The 25,512-nt window shown below is 40.6% G+C and overlaps 1 protein-coding gene across 1 annotated transcript; it reads left to right on the top strand.

The window, feature by feature from the left end:
* The first annotated feature begins 12,758 nt into the window (after positions 1 to 12,758).
* On the top strand, positions 12,759 to 25,269 carry LOC106584315 (LIM/homeobox protein Lhx4). Its single transcript, XM_014169426.2, has 6 exons — positions 12,759 to 13,021; positions 16,746 to 16,917; positions 19,869 to 20,071; positions 21,441 to 21,595; positions 21,762 to 21,933; positions 22,594 to 25,269. Exons 1-6 carry the CDS (start codon positions 12,943 to 12,945, stop codon positions 22,980 to 22,982), a joined length of 1,170 nt encoding a protein of 389 aa, XP_014024901.1. The 5' UTR covers positions 12,759 to 12,942; the 3' UTR covers positions 22,983 to 25,269.
* The last annotated feature ends 243 nt before the right edge of the window (positions 25,270 to 25,512 follow it).

Raw genomic sequence — 25,512 nt, 5'->3', positions numbered from 1 at the left:
GTGGGTCAGAAGTTTACATATACTAAGTTGACTGTGACTTTAAACAGCTTGGAAAATTCCAGAAAATTATGTCATGGCTTTAGAAGCTTCTAATAGGCTAATTGACATAATTTGAGTCAATTGGAGGTGTACCGGTGGATGTATTTCAAGGCCTACCTTCAAACTCAGTGTCTCTTTGTATGACATCATGGGAAAATCAGCCAAGAGCTCAGAAAAAAAATTCTAGACCTCCACAAGTCTGGTTCATTCTTGTGAGCAATTTCCAAATGCCTGAAGGTACCACATTCATCTATACAAACAATATTACGCAAGTATAAACACCATGGGACCACGCAGCCGTCATACCGCTCAGGAGGGAGACATGTTCTGTCTCCTAGGGATGAACGTACTTTGGTGCGAAAAGTGCAAATCAATCCCAGAACAACAGCAAAGGACCTTGTGAAGATGCTGGAGGTAACAGGTACAAAAGTATCTATATCCACAGTAAAACGAGTCATATATCAACATAACCTGAAAGGCCGCTCAGCAAGGAAGAAGCCACTGCTCCAAAACCTCCATAAAAAAGCCAGACTACGGTTTGCAACTGCACATGGGGACAAATATTGTACTTTTTGGAGAAATGTCCTCTGGTCTGATGAAACAAAAATAGAACTTTTTGGCCATAATGACCATCGTTATGTTTGGAGGAAAAAGGGGGAGGCTTGCAAGCCGAAGAACACCATCTCAACCGTGAAGCACGGGGGTGGCAGCATCATGTTGTGGGGGTGCTTCACAAAATAGATGGCACCACGAGGTAGGAAATTATGTGGATATATTGAAGCAACATCTCAAGACATCAGTCAGGAAGTTAAAGAGTGGTGGCAAATGGGATCTTCCAAATGGACAATGACCCCAAGCATACTTCCAACGTTGTGGCAAAATGGCTTAAGTACAACCATGTCAAGGTATTGGAGTGGCCATCACAAAGCCCTGACCTCAATCCCATAGAAAATGTGTGGGCAGAACTCAAAAAGTGTGTGCGAGCAAGGAGGCCTTCAAACTTGACTCAGTTACACCAGCTCTGTCAGGAGGAATGGGACAAAATTCACCCACCTTATTGTGGGAAGCTTGTGGAAGGCTACCCGAAACGTTTGACCCAAGTTAAACAATTTAAAGGCAATGCTAGCAAATACTAGTTGAGTGTCTGTAAACTTCTGACCCACTGGGAATGTGATGAAAGAAATAAAAGCTGAAATAAATCATTCTCTCTACTATTATTCTGACATTTCACATTCTTAAAATAAAGTGGTGATCCTAACTGACCTTGGACAGGGAATTTTTACTAGGATTAAATGTCAGTAATTGTTAAAAAACTGAGTTTAAATCTATTTGGCTAAGGTGTATGTAAACTTCTGACTTCAATTGTATATGATACCCTCATCACATCTCATTCACCCCGTTTTTACATTTGCCCCTAAAATAGGAGTCAAGCAGGGTCAGATTCATCTCCTTTTACTGCTGTGGCTCCACCCCCTCCTCTTGGACCCATCTCTCATCTCATCTTCACCATCCCATCCCCACCATGGGCACCAGATCATCCCAGGAGCAGGCATAGCAGAGGATACATACCTCCATGAGAGTACAGAAGATATCACAGATATCGCTATAGCAGTCAAAATAGTGTACCCATGCATACTTGGGAGGATGGACTATACATACACAGCAGAATCCATTTGACAATAATTCCACTTGTTCTTCACGTGAATATTATTGAGTGTAATTATTCAGTCATGCATGATAAAGAGTTGTTTGAAGATGTGTAGATAGATACTTTATACCTGCATGCCTATATCTCAGTCCACAGCCCTCTGACTGCAGTTCTACTGTTTGCACTCAGACCTTCAACTCTCCTGTGACTGTTATTTATGGGGCTGCTGGTCGGTGTGTCGTTTTTCTTAACCCAGGGGAGCAGGTTGATTGGCAGAATAGAAGCAGGGAATACGTATTTTTTTGCTGTACAGCTCTACTTGTGTTTAGCCAGAGAAGACAATGTTAGGAGCAGTTGCTTTATATTTCTCAGTCCATCTCCAGTGTACCTTAGTGTGCTGCTGTTTGATAAAGGAGTGGGCTGGGTTGGGGGGAGTGGAGTGGAGGAACAATTGATCAATACATTTCAGAATCTAATCAGGCCCTGATACTGTTCTCTACTTTTTGGAGTTTAAATAGGGACCATGCCAACTTGAAAGAACAGAAAGTTTCGTAACCCTCAGTGTCTGCCTAACATTGGGTACATGGATGATAAACCTGGACAAATTCCCGGATGTGTCAATCACATTGGTTTAATAATGCACTCAAACACCCATGCCTTGTCACTCATCAGGGAATATTTTCTGTTTCCCAAGTATTCCCGCGTTTATTACAAGATGTACTGTAGATCATCAGTGTCAAGGCTACGTGTTCTCATTTGTCAACAAGGAAATTCTTATTATCCTATAGCATTTAAACAAAATATAAGCCTTTTTAATGTTTTCAAATTAAACGTCACATTACATTTTTAAAATGCGTCATCAGACATTACAACACAGATGATCAGTTATTGTATGAGGACTTCTTGTTACGCATAGAACCATACATAGCCTACCTCTTGTTGTGGTCTAATAATAACGACTAAACTGGTTGATTACATTAGCCTACAGATAACGAAATCAAATGGAAAATATAACTTACTAAGCAACAGAATAGTAGTCAATCAGGTCGCTGTGGAATACAGCTCGTTTGTTCGAACAATCTCTTCTACTAATTACCTAAATGGACAGGACCTGTCAGGAGACAACTATTCCCTAATAGAATTTGCTCACAAGTGCAATTAAATGTTCTCCCTGCCCTCGCCTGAGGTCCCCTATCTTTCTCTGTGTCTTTTTCTGACAAAGAAATGGGGAGCGCGTTCTGACATGATGCCTCGGCCATGGTGGTTCTCTATTTATGTTTCTATTTTTAGTGAAACGGAAAAAAATAAGATTTGAGCAAAATGCTACTGCTTTCTCCTCGTGCTTACAGAAGAACCTAGCTGGAGTAAACAAGAAGAGAGAAAGCCCCACCCTGCACCCGCTTCCGCCAGGTTGAGCGCTGATCAGAAGGAGTAGTGCTGAAATGAACATGACGCCTGAAATCCACCTGAGTAGGTATGTTTGAATGACGTTGTACGTGTTTTGTCAAAACGATGGGCAGTAGTGATGCTCCCTGTGGTTAGTATTCCTCTTAATTAAAGGGAAAATCCACTCCAAAACGATATTTTTTTCATTAGGCCACAGTTGAAACTGGCCCAAAATGTTTTGCATGTCACAGCAGTCAAGTTTTCAAGATATTGGACTTTAAAGAAGCAAAGTGTCACCCGCCACATCATTTCCGCTTTAAATGTAGGAAGATCATTCATTAAATGTGATGTTCAAACCTGTACCTATAGTCAGTGTTGTATGTGTCTCGGTCCACATATTGAGTGTATCGATCTTGTCTCGGATACATTTGTACTCGGTCTTGACTAGGTCTCAGACAGTGAGGACTCGTAATTTCTTCCCGAGACCAGCCGAGACCAGCGGAGTAAAACTCGAATAATTATCAGCTTCCATTCAGTCAGCGCAAAAAAAAACGATTCGCCAGGCCAAATATATACACTCCTTTCTTGAAAAAAATTCTTAACAGCCTTTATATCTGTTATAGACATGTTTGCGCAGTGGCGAATTTATAGGCCTTCAGTGTCACAGATTTGTGATTCTGAAAGGACAGCAACCATAATACCAGCGCACTCATGTAGGAGAGTGCACTTTTTGTAGAACACAAAGGGCCAGTGGTGTAGTGTATACGCAGGTATAAATCGTATACCCACTTTTTTTTTCTTCAGTAGGCATTGCGTATACTCACTTCTTAATCCCTACGGATGCGCATCAAAGTAGTGTAGTGGTGGTATAGGATTTAACAATTATGTAGTACAATAGAGAAATCATGAAAAGTAGCCTACACAATCGCAAAGCAAATTAAATATATTCACATGTGCTCTGAACACAGCCTAGTTTCAGCGGAATATCACCTGCAGGCAGCAAGAGTGTGCAGCTCTCAACTGGTTTTGGCATGGAGCAGCTCACAGATGAATGACTTCGGTTGCCATTAGGGTAGGAAAGACATTTCAATTTATGATATATACCAGTAAATGCTAACTAAGGTAACAATGGGTACCAAACCAGATATTGTAAAAGTTTAGTCTGAAGTGTTGGTTAGTAGACAATTTGTGATGCACAATTGTCATCATGTTCTGTTTGCATCAGTGGCGTAAACATGGATGGGCCTGGGTGGACAAAGGCCCACCCACTGGGGAGCCAGGTCTTGACAGGCCCACCCAATCAGATTGATGTGGTTTAAGCATTGTTGTGGACTTAGACCATCAAATCTTTGTATTTTTCTATATCAACAAAAAGTGTGGGCCTCCCGAGTGGCGCAGTGGTCTAAGGCACTGCATCGCTACAGATCCGGGCTCGATCCCGGGCTGTGTTGCAGCTGACCCCAACAGGGAGACTCATGAGGTGGCGCACAATTGGCCCAGTGTCGTCCGGGTTAGGGGAGGGTTTGGCCGGCCGGGTTGTCCTTGTCCCATTGCTCTCTAGCGACTCCTGTGGCGTGCCCGATCACCAGTTGTACAGTGTTTCCTCCGACACATTGGTGCAGCTGGCTTCCAGGTTAAGCGAGCATTGTGTCAAGAAACAGTGCAGCTTGGCAGGGTTGTGTTTTGGGGAGGACGCATGGCTCTCGACCTTCACCTCTCCCGAGTCCGTACGGGAGTTGCAGCGATGGCACAAGACTGTAACTACCAATTGGACATTGGGGAGAAAAAGGGGTAAAAAGTTTTTTAAAAATTAAATAATGTGGCTTTGAGAGTGAAAATCTAAAAAAATCCAATGGGACAGATACCCAAAATTACTACTTAAGTAGTACTTTCAAGTATTTTTACTTAAGTACTTTACACCACTGAAAAAATCTATTGGAAAATATAGGATTTTTCACACAGGGTGCCTTTCCTTCACCTGGTGGGCCATTTGGGAACTTTATGGCAAAAATAGAGTATACCCATTTCTCCAGGCACTACTACACCACTGCATAGGGCTGATGGAAAGACAGCAGTCACACAGCATGATGTTAAAGGATATGCAGTCCACAAACTCAGACATAATATGCCAGTAGGTCACAATCATAAGAATACAAAAACAAAACCATTAAACATTTCCCAATCGAAATTTACAAGTATTACTTCCCATTGAAAAAAACCTTTCACGTTTAGCACACAAAGTAACCAGTGACCTAAAGTTTAAAGTGGAACTGACAGCGTTTTAAACTAATTGCAGATATGAAGGAAACAGACAATCATAATATCCGTCAAATGCAGTTCAATGCATGATGAATTTAATTTACCAATACATTTCCTGGTAGTCCCAACAATATTACTATCAGGTTGTAAATCACAGCTGACCTGGTACATTATTTGCAGCCTCCATTCGAGACGCACTGTTTCAGTTTCAATGACTCAATATTCTGGACAACAACAGACAAATATAACTAAGGCTGGGAATGTCAACACAATCAAACTAGCAAGGGCAATGATCATAAGTCAGTCAAACACTGAGCCTAACGTTAGCTAGATAGCTAGCTAGCTGCTAGGAGGATGTCATGTCATGCCATTGGAGGAGTGGGTGAGTGACTGACTTTTCTCCTCATATCGTTTTTCTGCGGCTATACACAGCTAGAGATGCAGGTGTCATTTGATTAGCTAGCAAGAACCTGAACAACTGTTATCCAGTTAGCATATCTCTTGCGTTCGAAAATTCACTCTGGCTATCTTTGATTTCAGAGCACTCTCGACCGAGTGTGCCAGAGCGCAGAACAACTGATGAATGTACAAATGCGCAACACCCGCTGAATATGACTGGTGTTAGTAAACGTAGGCAAAAAAACAATAGTTAGTCAAGAATGCTCTAGATAACATGTAAACAGCCTAACAAGCTCTGCTACGGTGAGTAAAATGCTCAGAATGAGATGTTCTGTCATTTGTTTGTGTCTGGAAGTAGCTAGCTAGCAATCTAGCCAACTTTAGCTAGTTAGCGTGGGTGCTTGGTTGGGACAAGCATGCATTGGCAGGCAAGCTGCAGAAGGACGAGGAGGCTACAATTCCTCATCGTTTATCAGTGTAATTTTGGAACGCAACTAGCTAAAAAAGTTTGAGAGGATTTATCTAATGTTCCTTCGTTAGATTTTAGCTCATCTTGCTCTGGCTAGCATTAGTTGTTGATCTTGTTGTTGTTGATGTGCATAACTGAGGAAGAGAGAGCCTACCTTTTCATGGTTGTTTAATCAATAGGACTGTAAAGTTCCCGAATGTAAGAGAACTCCCGTGGTGTTTCCATGTTTGCAGAAATCCATTCCAGTGTATTTTGTCGCTTTTGGCGAATATGTTCTAATGATCTAATGTCACGCTATTGCAACTGCCTGTAAACACACAGTAAGGTTCAAAGTGAATGACAGGCCTGTGTGGCAAATGGCTTGTTTGTAAAAAGGTCTGCTGTAGCTCTGACTGGCTATAGCGCACCGGTCTGTGTAGACTCTGGTCCTGGACAAGACAGATGTTTTTATTCGGTTTTATTTACTGTATTGTCTATTAATTGTCCAAACGCACAGCGGCTTTATCACTCTATATTGCTGTAGGATTTTCACAAATGCCTTAGTATACATAATTCCCAAACATTCTTAGAATCTATGAAAATGTGAAAATGACCATATTTAAGTGGTCGCTTGTCAGATATTTTTTTTCCCATAAGTGTCATATTCTATCTGGGGATGTATATGAACAGATTTGAATATGATTTCATGTTGCTAAAATGCTGTCAGTTCCCCTTTAAATGCAACAATGTTTCACACACATAAGTTATTTTCAAAGAGATGGCTAACAACAGCAATCATGCTGCAATAAATAACACAGTTCCACTCACCAGATGATGATAATTTGAAACTTAACTACTTGTTGAAAGTTATTATTGAAAAGGGAGAAGCTAAAAAATGTGCAAATACAGCCTCTTTGATAACACCTCCTGCATGCAGCTGCTGCAAACTAGCCAACAACAAAAGCTAGCTAGCTAGCTAGACCTTGGGAAACTACTGCTCGCTATTGCTCAATGATCTGTTGGCCTTCAATAAGGCAGGAGTTTCAGTTAGTTATTGTAAAAACGGTCTCACCCATTGAGTTAAAATGTGATTGGTCGATTCCACTGTCACTCCAGAAGTGTGCCCTAATGAGGTTGAATGGCAGATGTCTTCATCTGGCTTCTGATGGCCTAGCCAATGGCTGATTTAGCCAGCCAGAGACCAGCATATATATATATTTTTAGCTTCAGTTTTAACCCTTTCCTTTCCAACAAAAACAGAAGAGATTAAATCAGAACATCTTTTAAAATAATAATATAATAATCATTATCATTATATTATAATAATCATTATTTTTTAAATCCTTAGCCCTTCTCTGAAGGTATAGAAGCCCCATTTTTCCCTACTGTGTTTGGGTTAGTAATAATTTGTAGAGTGGCTCTATTTTCCCTCAGCATGCATTTATTCACTCTTCTGAATGTCTAAAGAATCCATATGTTGTTCTGAAATATGAACACAGAAATACTGGACATTTAGAACGTACCGGTACAGAGTCCCCGGTTAGTCGAGGTAATTGAGGTAATATGTACATGTAGGTAGAGTTATTAAAGTGTCTATGCATAGATAATAACAGAGATTAGCAGTGGTGTAAAAGAGGTGGGGGGGGGGCAATGCAAATAGTCTGGGATAGTACATTTTTTTAAATGACTTGGGGGCAGAAGCTGTTTAGAAGCCTCTTGGACCTAGACTTGGCGCTCCGGTACCGCTTAGCAGAGAGAACAGTCTATGAAAAGGGTGGCTGGAGTCTTTGACAATTTTTAGGGCCTTCCTCTGACACCTCCTGGTATAGAGGTCCTGGATGGCAGGAAACTTGGCCCCAGTGATGTACTGGGCCGTACGCACTACCCTCTGTAGTCCCTTGCGGTCGGAGGCCGAGCAGTTGCCATACCAGGCAGTGATGCAACCAGTCAGGATGTTCTTGATGGTGCTGCTGTAGAAGCTTTTGAAGATCTGAGGACCCATGCCAAATGTCTCCTGAGGGGGAATAGGTTTTGTCATGCCGTCTTCACGACTGTCTTGGTGTGCTTGGACCATGTTAGTTTGTTGGTGATGTGGACACCAAGGAACTTGAAGCTCTCAACCTGCTCCACTACAGCCCCGTCGATGAGAATGGGGGCGTGCTCGGTCCTCCTTTTCCTATTGTCCACAATCATCTCCTTTGTCTTGATCACATTGAGGGAGAGGTTGTTGGTCTTGAATAGGACTTGCATTTTTCTGGTCTTGGGCTTGACTTGGTCCATTCATTGCGATTTCCGTGCCTGTGTCAAGTAGGCTACGTAGGCTTATCGAAAGTAACTCGATAAGTAGAAGAGAGCGATTTTGAGATTTCTCCTAGACACAGTGCTCTGTTCCAGGTTCAATACGAGTGACGTGTATCGCTATAATAGGCTAAATTCCAGAATCACAAATGAAATAAAAGTATAAATTCATCACAATTTCCAACAGATTAAATATTATTACTCCTTGAATTTGGATTATTACTCATTATTTACCAGGATATTATTGCTATTTTATGAAGAAGATACAATAGAGAGCATAAATTGACCATTGAATTTTCTATTTATATTTTGAATCATGTTTTTCCCAATCACAATTTACTGTTTTCGTCTGCATATTGGCTGCTTATAGGGATGGTTATAGTGATGGTATAGCCTACACTGTACAGTTCTGCTCTCTCAACCGTTTGTGCGTGAGTGTGTTTAGTTACTGATCTACTGGCTTACTGGAAAACCTATGTGTATTTCAATGATGTGTATAACCCCTGGATGACAAACAGGGGGAGCAGTAATTAAGACATCACGCAGCCATCTTGGTACTCCTCCTCCCAAAATATGTTTCAATCAATAGAAATGCATTTATAAATGTCTACATCTACGTTTTGACACGTTTATTATATTACAGACACCTTAATGCATGCTTTTAAATGATATTATGTGAGCTAAACATAAAAAAAATTATATTAAATAATATAGTAAAACATTATTTTTTAGAGAGTACTAATGTTACTGTCCCCACTACAACAACAAAAATACTTAAATATAGGTTATTTTTTCTTTGAAACATTTAATTGAAATACTGTATAATTCCATTCGTTCCTATGGAGGGCTGCTCCTACTCGGGAGTCCCAATATGGCCGACCGCTTCAATGCCTCTCAATGGTCAATATATAGTAAAAGCAATCCAGGGTTTATATACATTTACGGTGTATTTAGGTTAGGTTCAGCCTGTTCTTGTTTTATGCGTCAGGTAATTCATCCGCGTGAAATGGTTGGATGGAAACCTGGTTAATGACCCACAACTATCAACTGTATTTCAAGTAAGATAATAGCCTAGATCCTCAAGTTATTTGTTCTTCTTGTAAATCACCAAACCACTTCCCTTAGTGTGTCTTGGTTTTAATAATAAGCATCGATGACGCTTAATTTCGTTAAAGGTAATCATGATGGCTAGCTAGCCTTTTGGGTGTAAACGTTTAACATCCACACAAAGGTATTGGGGAAGGCCTGGTTAGCCTATGAACAATAGCGGTCCAGTGGTGAGAATTAATAGTTGTATTCTGAGATCTCTTGGTCCTTGTGCTTTACCTATAAGATGGATTTGTGAATCGCAGATGTCAATGAACTCGTACACTGAAATATTATATCTAATTAGAGGTGACTGGGTCAACAGCGGTGGCAGAAAAATCGCAATTTACTTGAGTTATAGCTTCCTGCTTACTCATTTTATTTGTAGACTACGTTCTAGCAGGGGATCAACCACTCGATTACGCAAATTCCACAGTTTATACTATTTCAATAGTTATACTTCACTTGAGATATTTTGATCTGCTTTATTATATATTTTTTCTGGATATTTTTACTTTCGTTACTAGGCAATGTATATGAATACAAATAAATAACATCCTAATTGTGTCCCTCAGTTTCTATCAAATGTGCATTAATCCACTGTAGACCTACATCCATCAATTAATCTAATTGTATGACCTAATGTTGACAGTCTAAGTAAAAACATTTTCTCCACACTGTATTTAAAATGTATGTTTTCGATGCACTCGACAATCAGAGTAATTTAATAATCTTGGGGGGAAAGTGTAATGAAAATGAAAGTGTTTGACGGGATGAGTCCCTTGCCACACCGGCCTGGGTGAGAGGATGGATGGAGGGATGGAGGGATGAAGGGGGTGGGTATAACTGGGACACCTGGCATAAAGACGGGTTTAGCGCTTGTGGGGCTGGTGTGGGGTGTAGCCTATTCCCAGAATATCCCTGCTGCTCCCATTTAATCAATTTGATGAGTGTTTTCATTTGACTAAACTACATTTCAAACGTTAAACACTCAACGGCGTATGTGGTTTGTAGGCCATATAGCAATACAATGTGAAACAATGGAATCATCCGCTACATTTTAAATATCCTATAGCTTTAGCTGAAATATCATGTTACCATTATGCAAATTTAACAGAATATATCCTATTTTTTAGACATTGGTTCACCTATAACCCAGTAGGCCTATATTGTCAGTCTGCAAGTGATAGATAGGCCAACTGGGTTGAGTCATGTGGGTAGTAGGCTACATTTTTTTTTACAGCTGCGAAAACGAGTTTGTAGTTGTACAAAAACAGAAAACCAAAGAAAATATCCTAGACAGGTGTGTAGAAACACGTGACTGTTCGTGTACCTTTGGGGCAGGATAGTGTTAAGGTTACCAACAATAGCTGTATAAGCCTCCTTGGCGGTCGACACAATACCCTTTGGAATTGACTCCCTTTATATCCAGAAATTGGAAGTGTGTTTAAATCCAATAAAGATGGATGTTTTAGTTGATTTTAGATAAACCCCAAAGGTGGTTAATGGTTAAAGCATGTTTTTGAGAGGGGTATCTTAGTCCATTTGAAGTGAATATCCACCAAGTAACGAGATAACGATGGCAGTAATTTAGTTGTAATTAGATATAACGTTTTGTCAGTTTCATTCCGATTCACTCGAAATGACACAGGCTATGGTGGACGCAAGGTGAATAGAAAAAAAACATATATTCCTTATGCCCCAAATGTCTGTTATAATCTTATGTAATTGTTGTATCGGGACAAAATATTCTACCGTTATTGTGTTCATTATCAAAATTATGTTGATTTTATAGGTTCTTCTTATTATTCATATTCCTATTATTGTTGTTATTATTATTGTAATTGCCTAATTCTATTATGATTAATAGGCTAAATATATTATTTTAATGTTAGAAATGTTCATGATCATTATTGTAAACACTTGTTAGTAATGGTGGTACGGGTTAGGGTAATAGCAGACATAAGCCTGCCTACATGCTAGGTATTTTGTATTCAGATATTCCGAGATTCAGATGGTCGGCTGCTTGTACAATTTCGTTCAACCTGAGTGAAATAGGACTGCAGGCTATTGTTTATCTGAACGCGTGGGACGCAGACCGAGCAAACTGTGCATTTCATTTTATGCTTGAAGAAAATTGGAAGCGAAGATTGAGTTCATCTAGCTTGAACTACGAACTCTCCGGAGGGAATATTTTATCCGAGAGCAGTCTCTCAAACGCGGAATTGAAATGAACACTGTCAGAAGGATTGTGCTTGGACTTCTAATACCTGTCAAGGCTCTCTGACAACAGGTCTTCATTACAGTCAGGTTACATCCTATTCATAGAGATCAGACACAAATATTGTGATTTTGTCCAATCAACAAAATGTAATTCAAATGCTGTTTTAGCCTACACACCAACGATGCTTTTTTTGTATGCTATCGGTAACCAGATTCAATAACTCGTATCATTTACATTTTAGTAGACGCTCTTATCCAGAGCGACTTACAGTGGCGAATGTATACATTTCAAACTTGTCATACATGTTTTTTCTCCGTACTGGTCCCCCATGGGAATCGAACCCACAACCCTGGCGTTGCAAACACCATGCTCTACCAACTGAGCCACACGGGACCTAAGAAATAGAACTTACTTTGCCTGAAGGTTTAGAGCAGAAAAAAGCATTTACCCACATGCAATTTACAGATAGCCTAATTGTGAAATCGTTGACAATATGAGGAAACTGATTAATTTCACATCTCTTTCATATAAGAGCAGAGGCATGGATTCGGCTGTATAGACTAGTTAGCGTATAGGCTAGCGGTTGCTCAATGTCACATTCCACGTCTCTGAAGAGTGATTTGGCATACCTGACTAGAGCAAAGTCTATCAAAGCATATTGTCATTTTCAATTGACCAACGTTTTACCCTTTCAGTTATACCGACAGAGAGACAATGCTACGAGCAAAGCAAGCCTGTATTTATTGATACTATCCTAAAGAAGGTCCCGCCTTTCTGGTGGCATTCTGTCTCGTCACTACTTCTTCCTTCTTCTCACCTGTTCTCACAAGCAGAATTCTTCCGCCCATTTGAGGCTAGTCCGAGGATCCCATTGGTCCCGGGCGGTGCCCATGCACGGGTGACGTCACGGTTGCCCCTGCAGTGTGAATGAATCAAGCAGCCTGTATGATCACACCAAAAGAGCACAGCGAAATCCGGCACGCACAGGACAATATTCCAGAATAATAAAACAAACCGGACTTTAACGGGACAGCTAGATCTACAGAAGGGTCCATACCCAGTTTCTATTTGATATATTCTACCCCTTTCACTAAATAGACGGGAGCTTCAGCCCACCGTGTATATGTGTGTGTTCATTCCCGGTTTTGGATCACAATGATGCAAAGTGCGGCTGTTCTACCAACAGAGAGTCCTGTGAAGGGTCTACCGGAGATACTCGGAGTGCCAATGCAACGTAAGGCTTTTCCATTTCCTTTTCTATTGATTATATCATAAGGACATTGGCAGGTGAGCTCTGAAATGCTGCAGGGCACTGCCGTAGAAAAGATGTAGCGGTTAATTACACTGGGTTGAGGGACAGACAGGCTAATGAAGAAAGTGATATTATTCTACTGGCTGATATGTATACATATTATTATGACTCTTACTCCACGGACTCATATGACTTGTGTTTCATATTATTCATTGAAGTGAGGATATTAGTTGCATCTCATTTTGATCTTCTGGTCCTCATATGGAATTTAGTGGAATGCTGTATAGATAGAGATTCTTTATCACAAGTATGTATTGTTTAAACTGCTCACAGTGTTGTTTCCAAACTCCAGCCCTTTGCACGAGTTGTACGTGCAGGTTTTACTCTATTTTAGAAGCCCCATGTGCATGGGCCTAGGTTTTGACGTGCATAATAGTTTACTCAACAAGACATAGACACACTTTAAGTTTTTTTTATTTATTAGCACAGGAATATTTATATTTTCTACCTCCAGCGCTTTTTGTATTCTATTCCCTCGAGCTGTATGATAGGTTTGCCTCTGGTTTACAATCAGAGACATGCTAGACAGCTGTTTATTTGCAAACGAGTCTGGCCACGTACGAGAGATCAGACGTCATCACCTACTCTCCATACCCAGCTGGTTTGACTGACAGCTATTACTGAGTCATATCTGAATGATTCAGGCTATATATGTTAATGTATGCTTTAATGTTTCTGTTCTAGCTGTGTTTTTGCACTATTGTAGGCTACATAATTGTACAATTATGTCTGTTTTATTATTGTTTGACACATATATGATATTATAGCCTACTAAAACAGGTGGTTTTGTCGTCATTTCTATTAAAACATGAAAAACATCAAATATTTCACTGCATTGTGTGTGCAATAACTAGCCTACCTCAGCATCAAAGCAAAGAATTGCATATCTTCGCATCTGCTCTTTATCGTCGTCATGTTAATCTCCAGGCCTATATAATCTGATCATGCTATCAAGAAAGAACTGGAATTGGATAAATTCCTGACCTAATTATTCATGTGCGAGCCACTGAAATGTACAGATGGACCTATTATGGTTTTACCTCTAATGTTGCTCTTAATCCACAATTAAATACTCCTTTATATCGCAGATCCAAACGAGCCGTTGCTTCTTTCAGCGCTGGAGAGTATAAACAAAGAAATATAGATATATCATGATCATTTTTGTTCAAAATCTAGACTAATTTCTTACGATTTAGTACATGATTGTATTCAGTTTTATTTATAGCGTGCACAACAGTTAACCCATTTAACTCATTTAAAAGAGAGACTGTCAAAAACGGTCTATTGTATTAGTCAACGCGACCTTCATTTAGGCTAGCCTACATTATTGATAAAGGTAGTGAAACATAATGCATAATGCACAAAGTGAAACATAACGCAGAATTGTGAAATATAATTTGTTTAACCTGTACAAATAGCCTATATATTGGCGGCGTATGCTCTTTAATTTTGTAAATCGAGGGAGATTAAAAGATTGGGTAAAGATCTTGCCACTCAACCCCCCTTGGTGCATACATGCTGGATTTAATACCGGATTACTCTACGAATAAAAACATTTTAGTATTATGTATCTAAACATTATTATCATGATGAATATGGCTGTTAGCATGCTCTTACGAATAAGGGTAATTATTCTTAAACCGTTTTTGGCACAAGGCCCCAAGAAGAAGAAGATTACTTCCTGAATAGAGTTTACAGTCTGCTTGCTTTGAACTGTAGGTCTTGCAATCTACAAAACATATCAACTATAGGCTATGAGCTCGTTCCCTAATACCTTAGGCTTCGTATAAAGGTGTTACAGTACAGTCATTCCGATGCTGTAGCTAATAAGCACATGCCTTGGTTGATATGAAACCCTTTTTAAGTCCTGTTAAAAAACAAAATCAGTATCCCTGTCAGACTGGTGAGAAATTAGCAGCTATCGAAATACAGCCGCCTAAAAGAGGAAAGGAAGGGTATAGGATCACATTTTCTTAGATTTGAGGACCCCTCTTGAGGCACACAAGAGATCTTAAGTGGTATAATCGTGTGATTTATAAGTCAAGCAGAGAGAGGGGGGGGGAGTGTAGAGGCTATTAGACATCGAGCGTGAATAGGCCTACTGCCAAGATTGGCTGCATGCTGGAGGCCCTTGAGCTATCCTTTCAGCACCACCACTGCCGCCAAAATCTAATGAACAAAAGCACCACAAATCAGAGGAATTATTTCATATTTTGTGGATGTAAAATACACCTATCTTTAATTTCAGTTTTGTATTTTAACTCGTATTGAAAATACATGCACTCCATAGTTATCGTATTTGATTGGGAAGTTGATTGGGAAATACCTGTTATGCAAATGACTGTAGGCATAATGCCACAACACAATAGTAAAATACAAGATATTGAGCTTTGCAGCATCTTTTCATTTACTTAGGCCTACACCTTTATAAGTGTACTGTAAAATGTATCCCTCTATTCTATGCGGCTTATGTATGAAGGTTGTTGATTGAGCAGCCTTACAGAAATAAATAAATAAATATACATATTAAAATTGTACTCCTCCAAAATGTCTCCCAACGTACAGAGTGAAGAAGCACAGGTAGGATTACCTATCGTGACCTCTAAAGCGCACGTTTAAACAGCTTGGTATGGGTGTGATTAGATTCATGATTAGACAGTGTGATTTAATGTGTCATTTATTTAAAACAACTAGTTTGGGATAGGCGAATTGCAGACCTTAGATACAGTGAAATTATTAAACTACTCGAGCACAGAAAAAAATCACCTGGATAATTATTTTGCGCACAGACGCTGCTTATCCCTATATTGCATCAATTTGAATGAGTTTGAGTGGTCCGTTCTCATTTCGATCTCCTTATGTTCTTGCCACTATTCTAAGATATTGAAAATACTCTTTTTTTATGAGATGCCTCTTCACCTGGCCATTGTTCACATGGTAAACATAAACTACCAATGCAGGGAAATTACTTCCCGAGGTTTCATATTCTCAAATGAAAAAAATAAGGCTGTATTATAATAATAATAATAATAATGTGTATTGTTATATCACATTGTAATATTTATCTCTATATATTTGTATAAATCTAATAATACATCTGATTATTTGGTTTTGCATAGCCTAATCTTATCACAGCAATAGTGACGCTGTTCTGGTGTTAGGCCTACTGGTAATGTTGATGGTGATAATTAAATGTGTATTGTGGTGATAATGGTGAATGGTTTTTAACACTATTAATGCTCCTACTTATAGCCTAGTTTTCTTCATTCATGCCATTATTACTCGGTTTAAGATAATACAAATCGAATCAGTGGGGTCCAATCAAGTCCACTTCAAGGCTAAATATTGTGTCACTTGCACAGGCACTTGATTTACAAAAGCAGAGTAAAGGAATGGGATCAATCTCAACCTAAGTCGAATGAATGTCATGATGACACCATTTACTCTGTCAGGTTATGTTTTTATCGAGGTCGAATATAATGATTACGTTACTGTTTTTTATTTTTTTTTAACATAATTTTACCCGGCTCTGATCTTGTAAACCGTTCTCGGCAATGTTCTGCTCACCTGTCTCCTTGCAGTATTCCAGGGCCAGGATATTATTGTCTTAACGCATGCTGTGTATTCTGTCTCTCTCTCCCTCCAGAAATCCCCCAGTGTGCGGGCTGTAGTCAACACATCCTCGACAAGTTCATCCTGAAGGTGCTGGACCGCCACTGGCACTCCAAGTGCCTCAAGTGCGCCGATTGTCAAGCGTTGCTGGCAGACAAGTGTTTCTCGCGGGCGGGAAATGTGTACTGCAAAGAGGACTTTTTCAAGTGAGTTTAACTTCTTCATTTATAAACGTATTGAATGGGAATTAGGAACATTTGATTATAGCAAGCTTAATGGAATTATATGTAAAAGTGATGTACTTTTAAGCAAAGCTAGCATTATATTTAATTGCCTATATTCAAGTGAGCTAAAAAATGCCAACATGATTGCACTGGCTTTGACTTGTGAAATCTTGTGAAATCACTCAAATCATCATACAATTATCAAAATTAGCCTATCCTATACCCAACTGTAATTGATCGCTCAAAACAAACCATCTTACGTGATTTGGCATTACAAACCAAATTGTCTTGTAGGCCTACGTAAATCCACGACTCTTGCGTTTAACATGCGACTCACATAGACCTACACATAATAAACCATAGGCCTATAATTAATATACTATGAGACTAGAACATAATGCCCTGATATAACAGTAATATTCACAATGGGCATCCACAGCTTATAGAGGTCTCCAACCTTTCTTAGTCGAGATCACTTTATGATTAACAATGCAAGCCGAATGCAATTCTCTGCTCGGAACGAGAGATCAAGTGCTCCTACAATATATTGTGTGATATCAACTACATTATCAATAGCATATAGGGCCTAACTATAGTGCATGGGCGGGGAACACAGGGTAAAGTTATATTTTCAATTCAATTAAATTCCTAAAAAGGACTGGAAATAACTATTGTTTCATTCATTTTCCTATTTTCATATATAATAAGAGAGGTCTGATTTTCTCCATGTAGGCCTTCCCCTTATTATAAATAACGTAGTGTCCCTTATATTTCAAAACTCGAGTCTCAAGCTAGGCTACATGATAACACTGGTAATGGGTCAGTTGCTGTAGCCAATTACTTGCGAGGTACATCGGAGCATAAATTGAAATAACTTGTTTTTTTTATTTCACTGGACTGATGGTGACGTCTCATCGGAGGGTGGGAGAGAGTGCGAGTCGAAGTGGTGAAGCGTTTTTCGTGATTTCTAAAAGTTTTGAATAAAAACAGCGTTGTAGTGTTGATCATTGTCTCTGAATGTACTGGAACTGTCTTTAAGACCCTCGGTTAGATCAATGCAATCAATGACTGATTTAGAGAGGGACTGGAGGCCCTTCATGGCGAAAACACTGACATCAAATAACTTGGCAAATGCTTCAACATCCTCTTCTATGCACGATCTCTTGAAAAAATGTTAGCTTTGTTTGGCCATTTTACTTGAGTCTTAGCTAGCTAGGTAACGGTGAGTAGCCTGCGGTGAGTAGCCTACACAGCGATAGCTACTGTTTACTTCACATGGTATCAGTGCGAAATGACACGTGCCAGAACCCCCCCATTATTTTGAAATAGTATTTGTTTTATTCGTTTTTTTATTCGTTTTTTTTCAGGTAAAAAAATCAAGCATAATTCAAATTAATTACATAGGTCTAAATAAAATGTATTTTACGCATAGCACTAGATTTTATGTAAGGTGTCCTGAAGGCATCTGCCAAACTAAAATGTATTATTATTATTGTCTATATATCCTTTTCATTTTCCCACCCCGTACTGCGTACTATGAATTTCATCTGATGGTGTATGTATGTTTAGGCCAGTGCTTGATCTGGATTGAAATAGGTGCCGGTACTCATTTTGGGTCCCAGTACCATTTATATTTAGGTGCAGGAACTCCTCAATTCTTTTGAGCTAATATTCTATAGGAGGTGCAGGAACTCTAGCAGAAGAAAAATTGAGGTGCAAGTACTCAGTTCCAGTGAGCTCCTGCCGAAGTCAAGTACTGTGCTTAGGTAAAAATACAAATAATGTCCTGTTTGGAACACTGACAATCGGATTGGGTGGGCTTGACTCCACAGAGGGTGGCATGTGCCCACCCAGGCACACCTGTGCCTGTGCCCCTGGTCAGTGAGGACTTTCCTCTTTACATTGTTAACTTTCATAATGTTAGCGTAAAGGCTTGTGTCAAGACTTAGTGACATGACCAACACAATGAGGTAAATCAAGCTCAGCATCCTACAACATCCTCCTACCTTTCTGTCCATAAGACAGAACACATAACACTCAAACTTTCAACTCCAAAGACACTCTATACAAATTCAATTTATTACTGCTCTACCAGCCCTAGCTGCACACACAAAACAGCAACTTTGAATTTCTTCTCTTCCCTCTTTCTCCCCCTTTTGCTTCCATCTTTTTACGATTGAATTTCTGAGGCATTAAAGAAGAAAATTAAGTTTGACTTTTATCCAAAACAGGATCCGTACAGGCTTTTACTAAATCATGTTTGAGAGGTTTTAATGTCAGAAGCTTCAATGAGACCTAAAAAGCGTGCAAGTCAGAGAGTGGAGGCTAACTTTATTAGGCGGCCCTGGGGACAATAGGGGGGATTTTTAAAATGTTAAAACTGCAGTGGTGCTGTGCACTAGAGGGACCGGAGAGAGGAAGAGGAGAGGGAGGATGAGGATGGGGAGGGGGCTGAGGCGGGGGCTTGGAACTGGAGTATAGTGCTGGATTCCCAGCAGTGATGAAGAAACTTCACCTTGGTCTGAAGGAAGGGTTTATTTCTCTGTATAGGCTGTGTGATTTACAGCCCCTCCTGAGTCAGTGCTTTATTGGTTCTCTTCAGTGTGTTTACTCAGAGCTCTCTCTATTGGATCTCTCAGCCCCCACTATACCACTACATTGATCCAGGCCATTTGTCAACCTAAGGACCAGACTACCACCAACACAAATGCATTCCACCACTGATGCTTTCCCCCTCTACAACTTATACAGCTATTAATACTATTATTAGTGTAAATAGAGGCAAAAACTATGCATGCTATGTTATAACTATGTTATAGACCTTCTTTGTTATCATCCGCCTCTGTCTGAACTGACTACGGCTGGATCTACCTGTTCTGGGTGGGGTTTGAGTATCTGACGGCAGGTGTGTATGTGTGTGTGTTTACTTGCAGGCGGTTTGGAACAAAGTGTGCGTCATGCCAACAGGGGATACCGCCGACCCAGGTGGTGCGGAAGGCCCAGGACTTTGTGTACCACCTGCACTGCTTCGCCTGTGTCATGTGCAGCCGGCAGCTGGCCACTGGGGATGAGTTTTACCTCATGGAAGATGGCAGGCTGGTGTGCAAGGAGGACTACGAGACGGCCAAACAGAATGGTAGGTGTCTGACTGGGTCATCCTCCTATTGCTTTGGCCATTGTTTTGTGTGAGTAATATTTTGTGTGAATAATTCAGTCTTGTCTCCTTGGTAACCTGTTATATTTAGAACATTCTCACCAAATAGACTTGAGACTAGCAGCCTCAAGCTGGTTCACCTGTGTGGCATGGTGCTCTAAATCTCTGCTGGCTTCTGCAGGGGAGCTGTGGAGAAAGGTGCAGGAATTAGGAGACAGTTAGTTCAGCAGACAGCAAGGTGCAGTTAACCAACCTGGATTCATGGGTAGATGTAACATAATCAACAAAAATCCGTGAGACTCAAATTAGTATGATATGTTATCTTTGGTATGGTATGTATTTATTTGTCGATTTTCATCATCCATTTCGAATGATACGTTCCGAATTACAATTTGTATGGTATGTTACGAATTACAATTTGTATGATATGTTACATATTGCAATTCGTACAATATGTTACGCAGTTGCCATACCTTTGATATGTTACGAATTCCAATTTGTTGTGGCTAACATTAGCTAGGTGGCTAACGTTAGCTAGGTGGTTAGTTGGCTAACGCTAACGTTAGCTAGGTGGCTAATGTTAGCTATGCTAGGTGTAGCTAAAAAGTAGTAAGAAGTTGCAAAGTTGTCTGTGATAAGATTTGAAAACGCATCCTTTGGGTTGCTAGACGTTCGTGTCATACGCCTACCCATTCACCTTGAACGAACAATCACCCTCCTTTCATTTTTGCCTTAAGTAACCTTCTGTCTTATGTAACCATACCAAACATAACATATCATACTAATTGTAGTGTCCCGGATTTAAATTTACTATGTTACGTCAAGTCTATGAGACCAGCCTGCATTAACTCCTTTATGTACAATAATACTGAAGAATTGAGAGATCACAAGAGACAAAGGGATAGTGAAGAGACAGAATCATCATAAACCCAGCCGGATGGGGTCCCAGTGTCTCTCAGTGTCCTGCCTGGGCATTAAATCTCCAGTTGCTGTGACCTTTTCTGGATCTGATTTTGAAAGCTCTGCCTGTGCATATATGGAGATTTACATGGCCCACTGATTGTTTATCTTAAGTGATGCAATGCACTTTTATGGTGGGTCCCCAATAACTCCCTTCTTCTGGAATTCTCCTGGGAGATTTATGTCCCCTACAGCTAGAGTGGGACAGTTTCAGAAGGGTATCAACTTGCCATACATGGCACCTCAGTTCATTCAAGCAAGTTCTTCACCTGTATTTACTAGTCGATATACAAAATCGAAAACCCACAGGTTAATTACAATAAAAAATGTTAGTCACAAATATAGCTAAATATCTAAAGGGTATTCTATAATCCTTGCATGTCTTTCTCAGATGATTCAGAGGCAGGTGCAAAGCGACCACGAACCACCATCACAGCCAAACAGCTGGAGACCCTTAAAATCGCCTACAAGAACTCTCCCAAGCCAGCACGCCACGTCCGCGAGCAGCTCTCCTCAGAGACGGGGCTGGACATGAGAGTAGTGCAGGTGTGTGCCTCACAACAGGATCTCTATTACCAAGCGGAGCAGTTTTCTAGTTTGGACTAGTTTAAGAGAACATCCTAGTGATAATATGTAGATATGAACACAAATTAGAAGAGTAAAACCTCTCTTCTGTATTTACTGAGAAATGTCTCTCATCACCCAATGGCAGGTGTGGTTCCAGAATCGTCGCGCAAAAGAGAAGCGTCTGAAGAAGGACGCAGGGCGGCACCGTTGGGGTCAGTTTTACAAAAGCGTCAAACGTAACCGAGGGGGCAACAAAGTGGAGAAGGAGAGTTCAGCAGACGATGCGGGACTGAGTGACAGTGAGCTCAGCTTCAGAGGTCAGTATGGCTAACCCAACCCCAAACCTCCTTCATCTCTCTCTCTCTCTCGCTTCCTCAACTCCTCCTCCTTTTCTTTTCTTCCTTTTCACATATCTCCATGGAACCTACATGAAAAGAGAAGCTTTGGCCATGCAAATTACATTTTACACATCCCCATGTTTTTATGGTTATTTGATGTTTGTGAGACGTTTTGGGGACTCATAAAAGTCTCAAGCCACTTTTAAAAGGAGGCCGTTTTTACGAGAAATGAAAACACCGTAGCAGAAACTCTATAAAGTAGGTGAAGCTTTTAGTCAATTAGAGGGAAAGTGCTCTGGGGCATTGTTGTTATTGAAACAGCACTGGAGGGACTGTTGGAGACAAATATTTTGTATTGCACGAACAGACCCCCTTTGTTTGAGCTTAAGGTACATCATGACTCTTTCGTCTCTTACTAAGCGCCGGGGGAACACTATTAAGTACTACACACCTATGCCATTTACCTAGATGAAATCCAGATTATGTTGCCTCAATAAAATGGTTTCATAAAGGCACTTAATTCTATTTAAAGATAACAGCTGTATAATGTTGATATAGTTGATGACAACTCCATAGAAGTGTTAAAACACCACTGTGTGGCTAATTAATAGTAGCTAACTCCCTCCTCTCTTCCACCAGACGACCAGATCCTGTCAGACCTGGGCCACACCAACGGTCTGTATGGGAGTGTCGGCGACGTGGCCAACGGAGGCTTGTTGAACGGAGGCTTCTCTCTGGACGCTGCTGGACAACCCTATCATGACATTCGGCCGGGCAGTCCCTACGGCCTCCCCCAGTCGCCCTCGTCCATCGCCTCGCTGTCTGGCCACACCCCGCTGCTCAACAACCTGGGCTTCACCATGGACAGCATCATGATCCAGGGGGGGCAGGGTGGCGTGGGACAGGCTCTCAGGGCCATGGCAGGAGGCCCCACCTCTGACCTCTCCACAGGGAGCAGCACGGGCTACCCAGACTTCCCCACCAGCCCTGCCTCATGGCTGGACGAGATGGACCACTCCCAGTTCTGAGCTCCACCATGAACACAGCAGACTGACTGGGGAACAGAGACAGACGAAGCAGGCTTTTTACATTTCTATTTCCCTGAAACTGATATAGTTTGTTGTCCAATAATGGATGTGGAAGTGGTAGACATGCTACACGTCAGCTACCCTCCCACCACAACAGAGTAAAGGATGTGTGGAGACCCACCACTGACCAGAGCAGAGCAGTGGCGCCACACAGAACAGAACGGAAGGACGAAACACTACTGAATGTTGAACTTACACTGTATTCTACTTTTTCTATGGATGGATTTTTTTTCATTCTTTGAAAAAACTGGATTTGAAATTTCCAGCATGAGTTTGTGCATTGGGATGGTGTTTGTCATTAAACCTTGAGGCAAGCCCAAACAGCTATCAGCAATGTACAGTGGTTAGCTAGCTTAGAGGAAGTATTTAGTGTTGTGCGCATTGCGTCTATGCACTTAGCTAGCTACCGTCCCATAGCTTACATTGCATATGAAGTGTGACTGGCTCATCCGTGGATGTACGGAGAAAGTTACCTATTTATTCTTTTTTGGGGGGGGGGGACTCCCCCACATGTGTTTCGTGCACTCTGAATGGCTCAAAGTCAAGTTATTGGCCATTGACGAGCATTGCGATTCTACAAGTAGAAACGGTAGGTTATTCACTACCGGGTCAGCACGCAGCAGGTGCCGCTTTTGTTCTAGCAAGAGAAGGAACGGCCTCCCACTCCTATCAACAGTGAGATTCTCTGTGAGTTTCATGCTTTAGGGCCACAATCTAAATGGAATCCCTAAAAAAGAAGCTTCCTGCATGCTTCTGAATGAGGAGGATCACTGTTGAAAAACATTTTACATTGGCAATGCACTTTACACTTCTCTTTGTACATGGACAGCAACAAACAGAGGAGAGATGAATGCACAATACAACCCAGCAGTGTTTCCATATTAGGTACTTTTTTTCAAACAGTATCACAATTCCCATGCTAAGTTTTTTGATGAAATTCTGAAACTAACAGCACTGGGTATTTAGGAATTAGTCCATGTTGGTCCAGCTGTCTGTACAGTCTGGGAGCCACAGATTCTTCTGTGTGCAAAATGGGGATGTTGCGAGGGGGAAGTTGCTTGCTAAAAACCCATTCTCTTCTGTAATGTAGGTGCTTGACTTGTTCTCGTCTGTGAATGATCTCTAGTCCTGGGGATTTTGTCAGTATTTATTTCTCTGTTGTCCATTCTCCCAGGATATGCTCTCTGCTAATAGTGGATAGGCTCTCTGCTAGAAGTCATTGTCATCAAATGACAGTAGGGTAGAGAGAAGTGCAAAGTCAATTCAACAAGAATGTGGGAAGTCACATTTGATATCCTCTTTTATTGGTGCAGCTGACAACATGGGGATTCCTATCTCATTATGACAGATACAGGAACAGAATAATGGTTTTACTAAATGTTTCATTAATACAGTATATTTATTTATCTAAAAAAAAACACACACACCAACCTAATCTTGACTGAGGATCATTCACTGTTAATGCTGAAAAGCCAGTACTGATCCTGCTTAGAAGCTGCTCTTCTCTGTCAACAGCTGTAGCATCACTCCTCAAAGTAAACACAAGCAAAAGGGATTATCAAACGTAATACTTAGAGCCACTGTAAAGCAGCTGATGGCCTGATTACCATGGTATCGGAATATGCTGTCGTGTCGTGCATCTCACATGACCCCCACTGGGTGAGAGGAGAGTTTTTCTTTTTACAAAATCTGTCTTGTCTGATTGGTTTCAAGGCTTTCATGTAGTGTCTAAAGACCACTAGAGTAACTGTACAAGGAGGCACTTCTTTGAGAAAAAATAAATGATCTAAGATACCATGAAATAAACTGAGGTAACAAAATGAGATGCTGACGGAACAATTCCTGTAAAAATATCTCAATGTCTGTTCATTTATATTTATTTTTGTGTCAATTGCCAAATGTGGAACCAGCTGAAAAGAGCATACATTATGCCAACCAGAAAGCAAATCAACAAACAGTAAAACAACACATGTAAATGTACACACACGCTAATATCATTTTTGTTCAATCTATGTTGCCTCAGAACTTTGCTTCTTAATTGTTGAACATTTTGTACAGTTTCAAAAGGTGTTGACAGTCTTATTTCATGAGCTCTATTTATTTCCATGTGTCTTTGAAAAAGATGAAACAGAGAGCACTGAATCTATTCATATAAGCCTTCTGTGCGATGGTATGAACTGTGTACAGTAAAAACTATACGAGGAAATAAAGCTGAATTGTCTTTGGATTAGTGCTGTATTTCTCTTTAATGTTTACATGAACTTTCTCATTATAAAGCAAATAGCAGATACAGTTAAAGGAGACATGTCTTCTGACTGAAGAAGAAGAAGACGAGCAACAACTCAGCAGTAGGAAGGCGGTACAGTAGCTATGGCTCACCACTTAGGAGCCAGGAGAGAAGAGGAGGGACCATGATTAGTGTTTCCTTCACACAGGGAAAGGTGCATCAGACAGGCAAAGCAATGCCCTA

Source organism: Salmo salar, chromosome ssa23 (assembly GCF_905237065.1).
Source record: "Salmo salar chromosome ssa23, Ssal_v3.1, whole genome shotgun sequence".
Lineage (NCBI taxonomy): Eukaryota > Metazoa > Chordata > Actinopteri > Salmoniformes > Salmonidae > Salmo > Salmo salar.
Note: the sequence above shows the minus strand (reverse complement) of the source record. Positions and strands in the feature narration are given on the sequence as shown.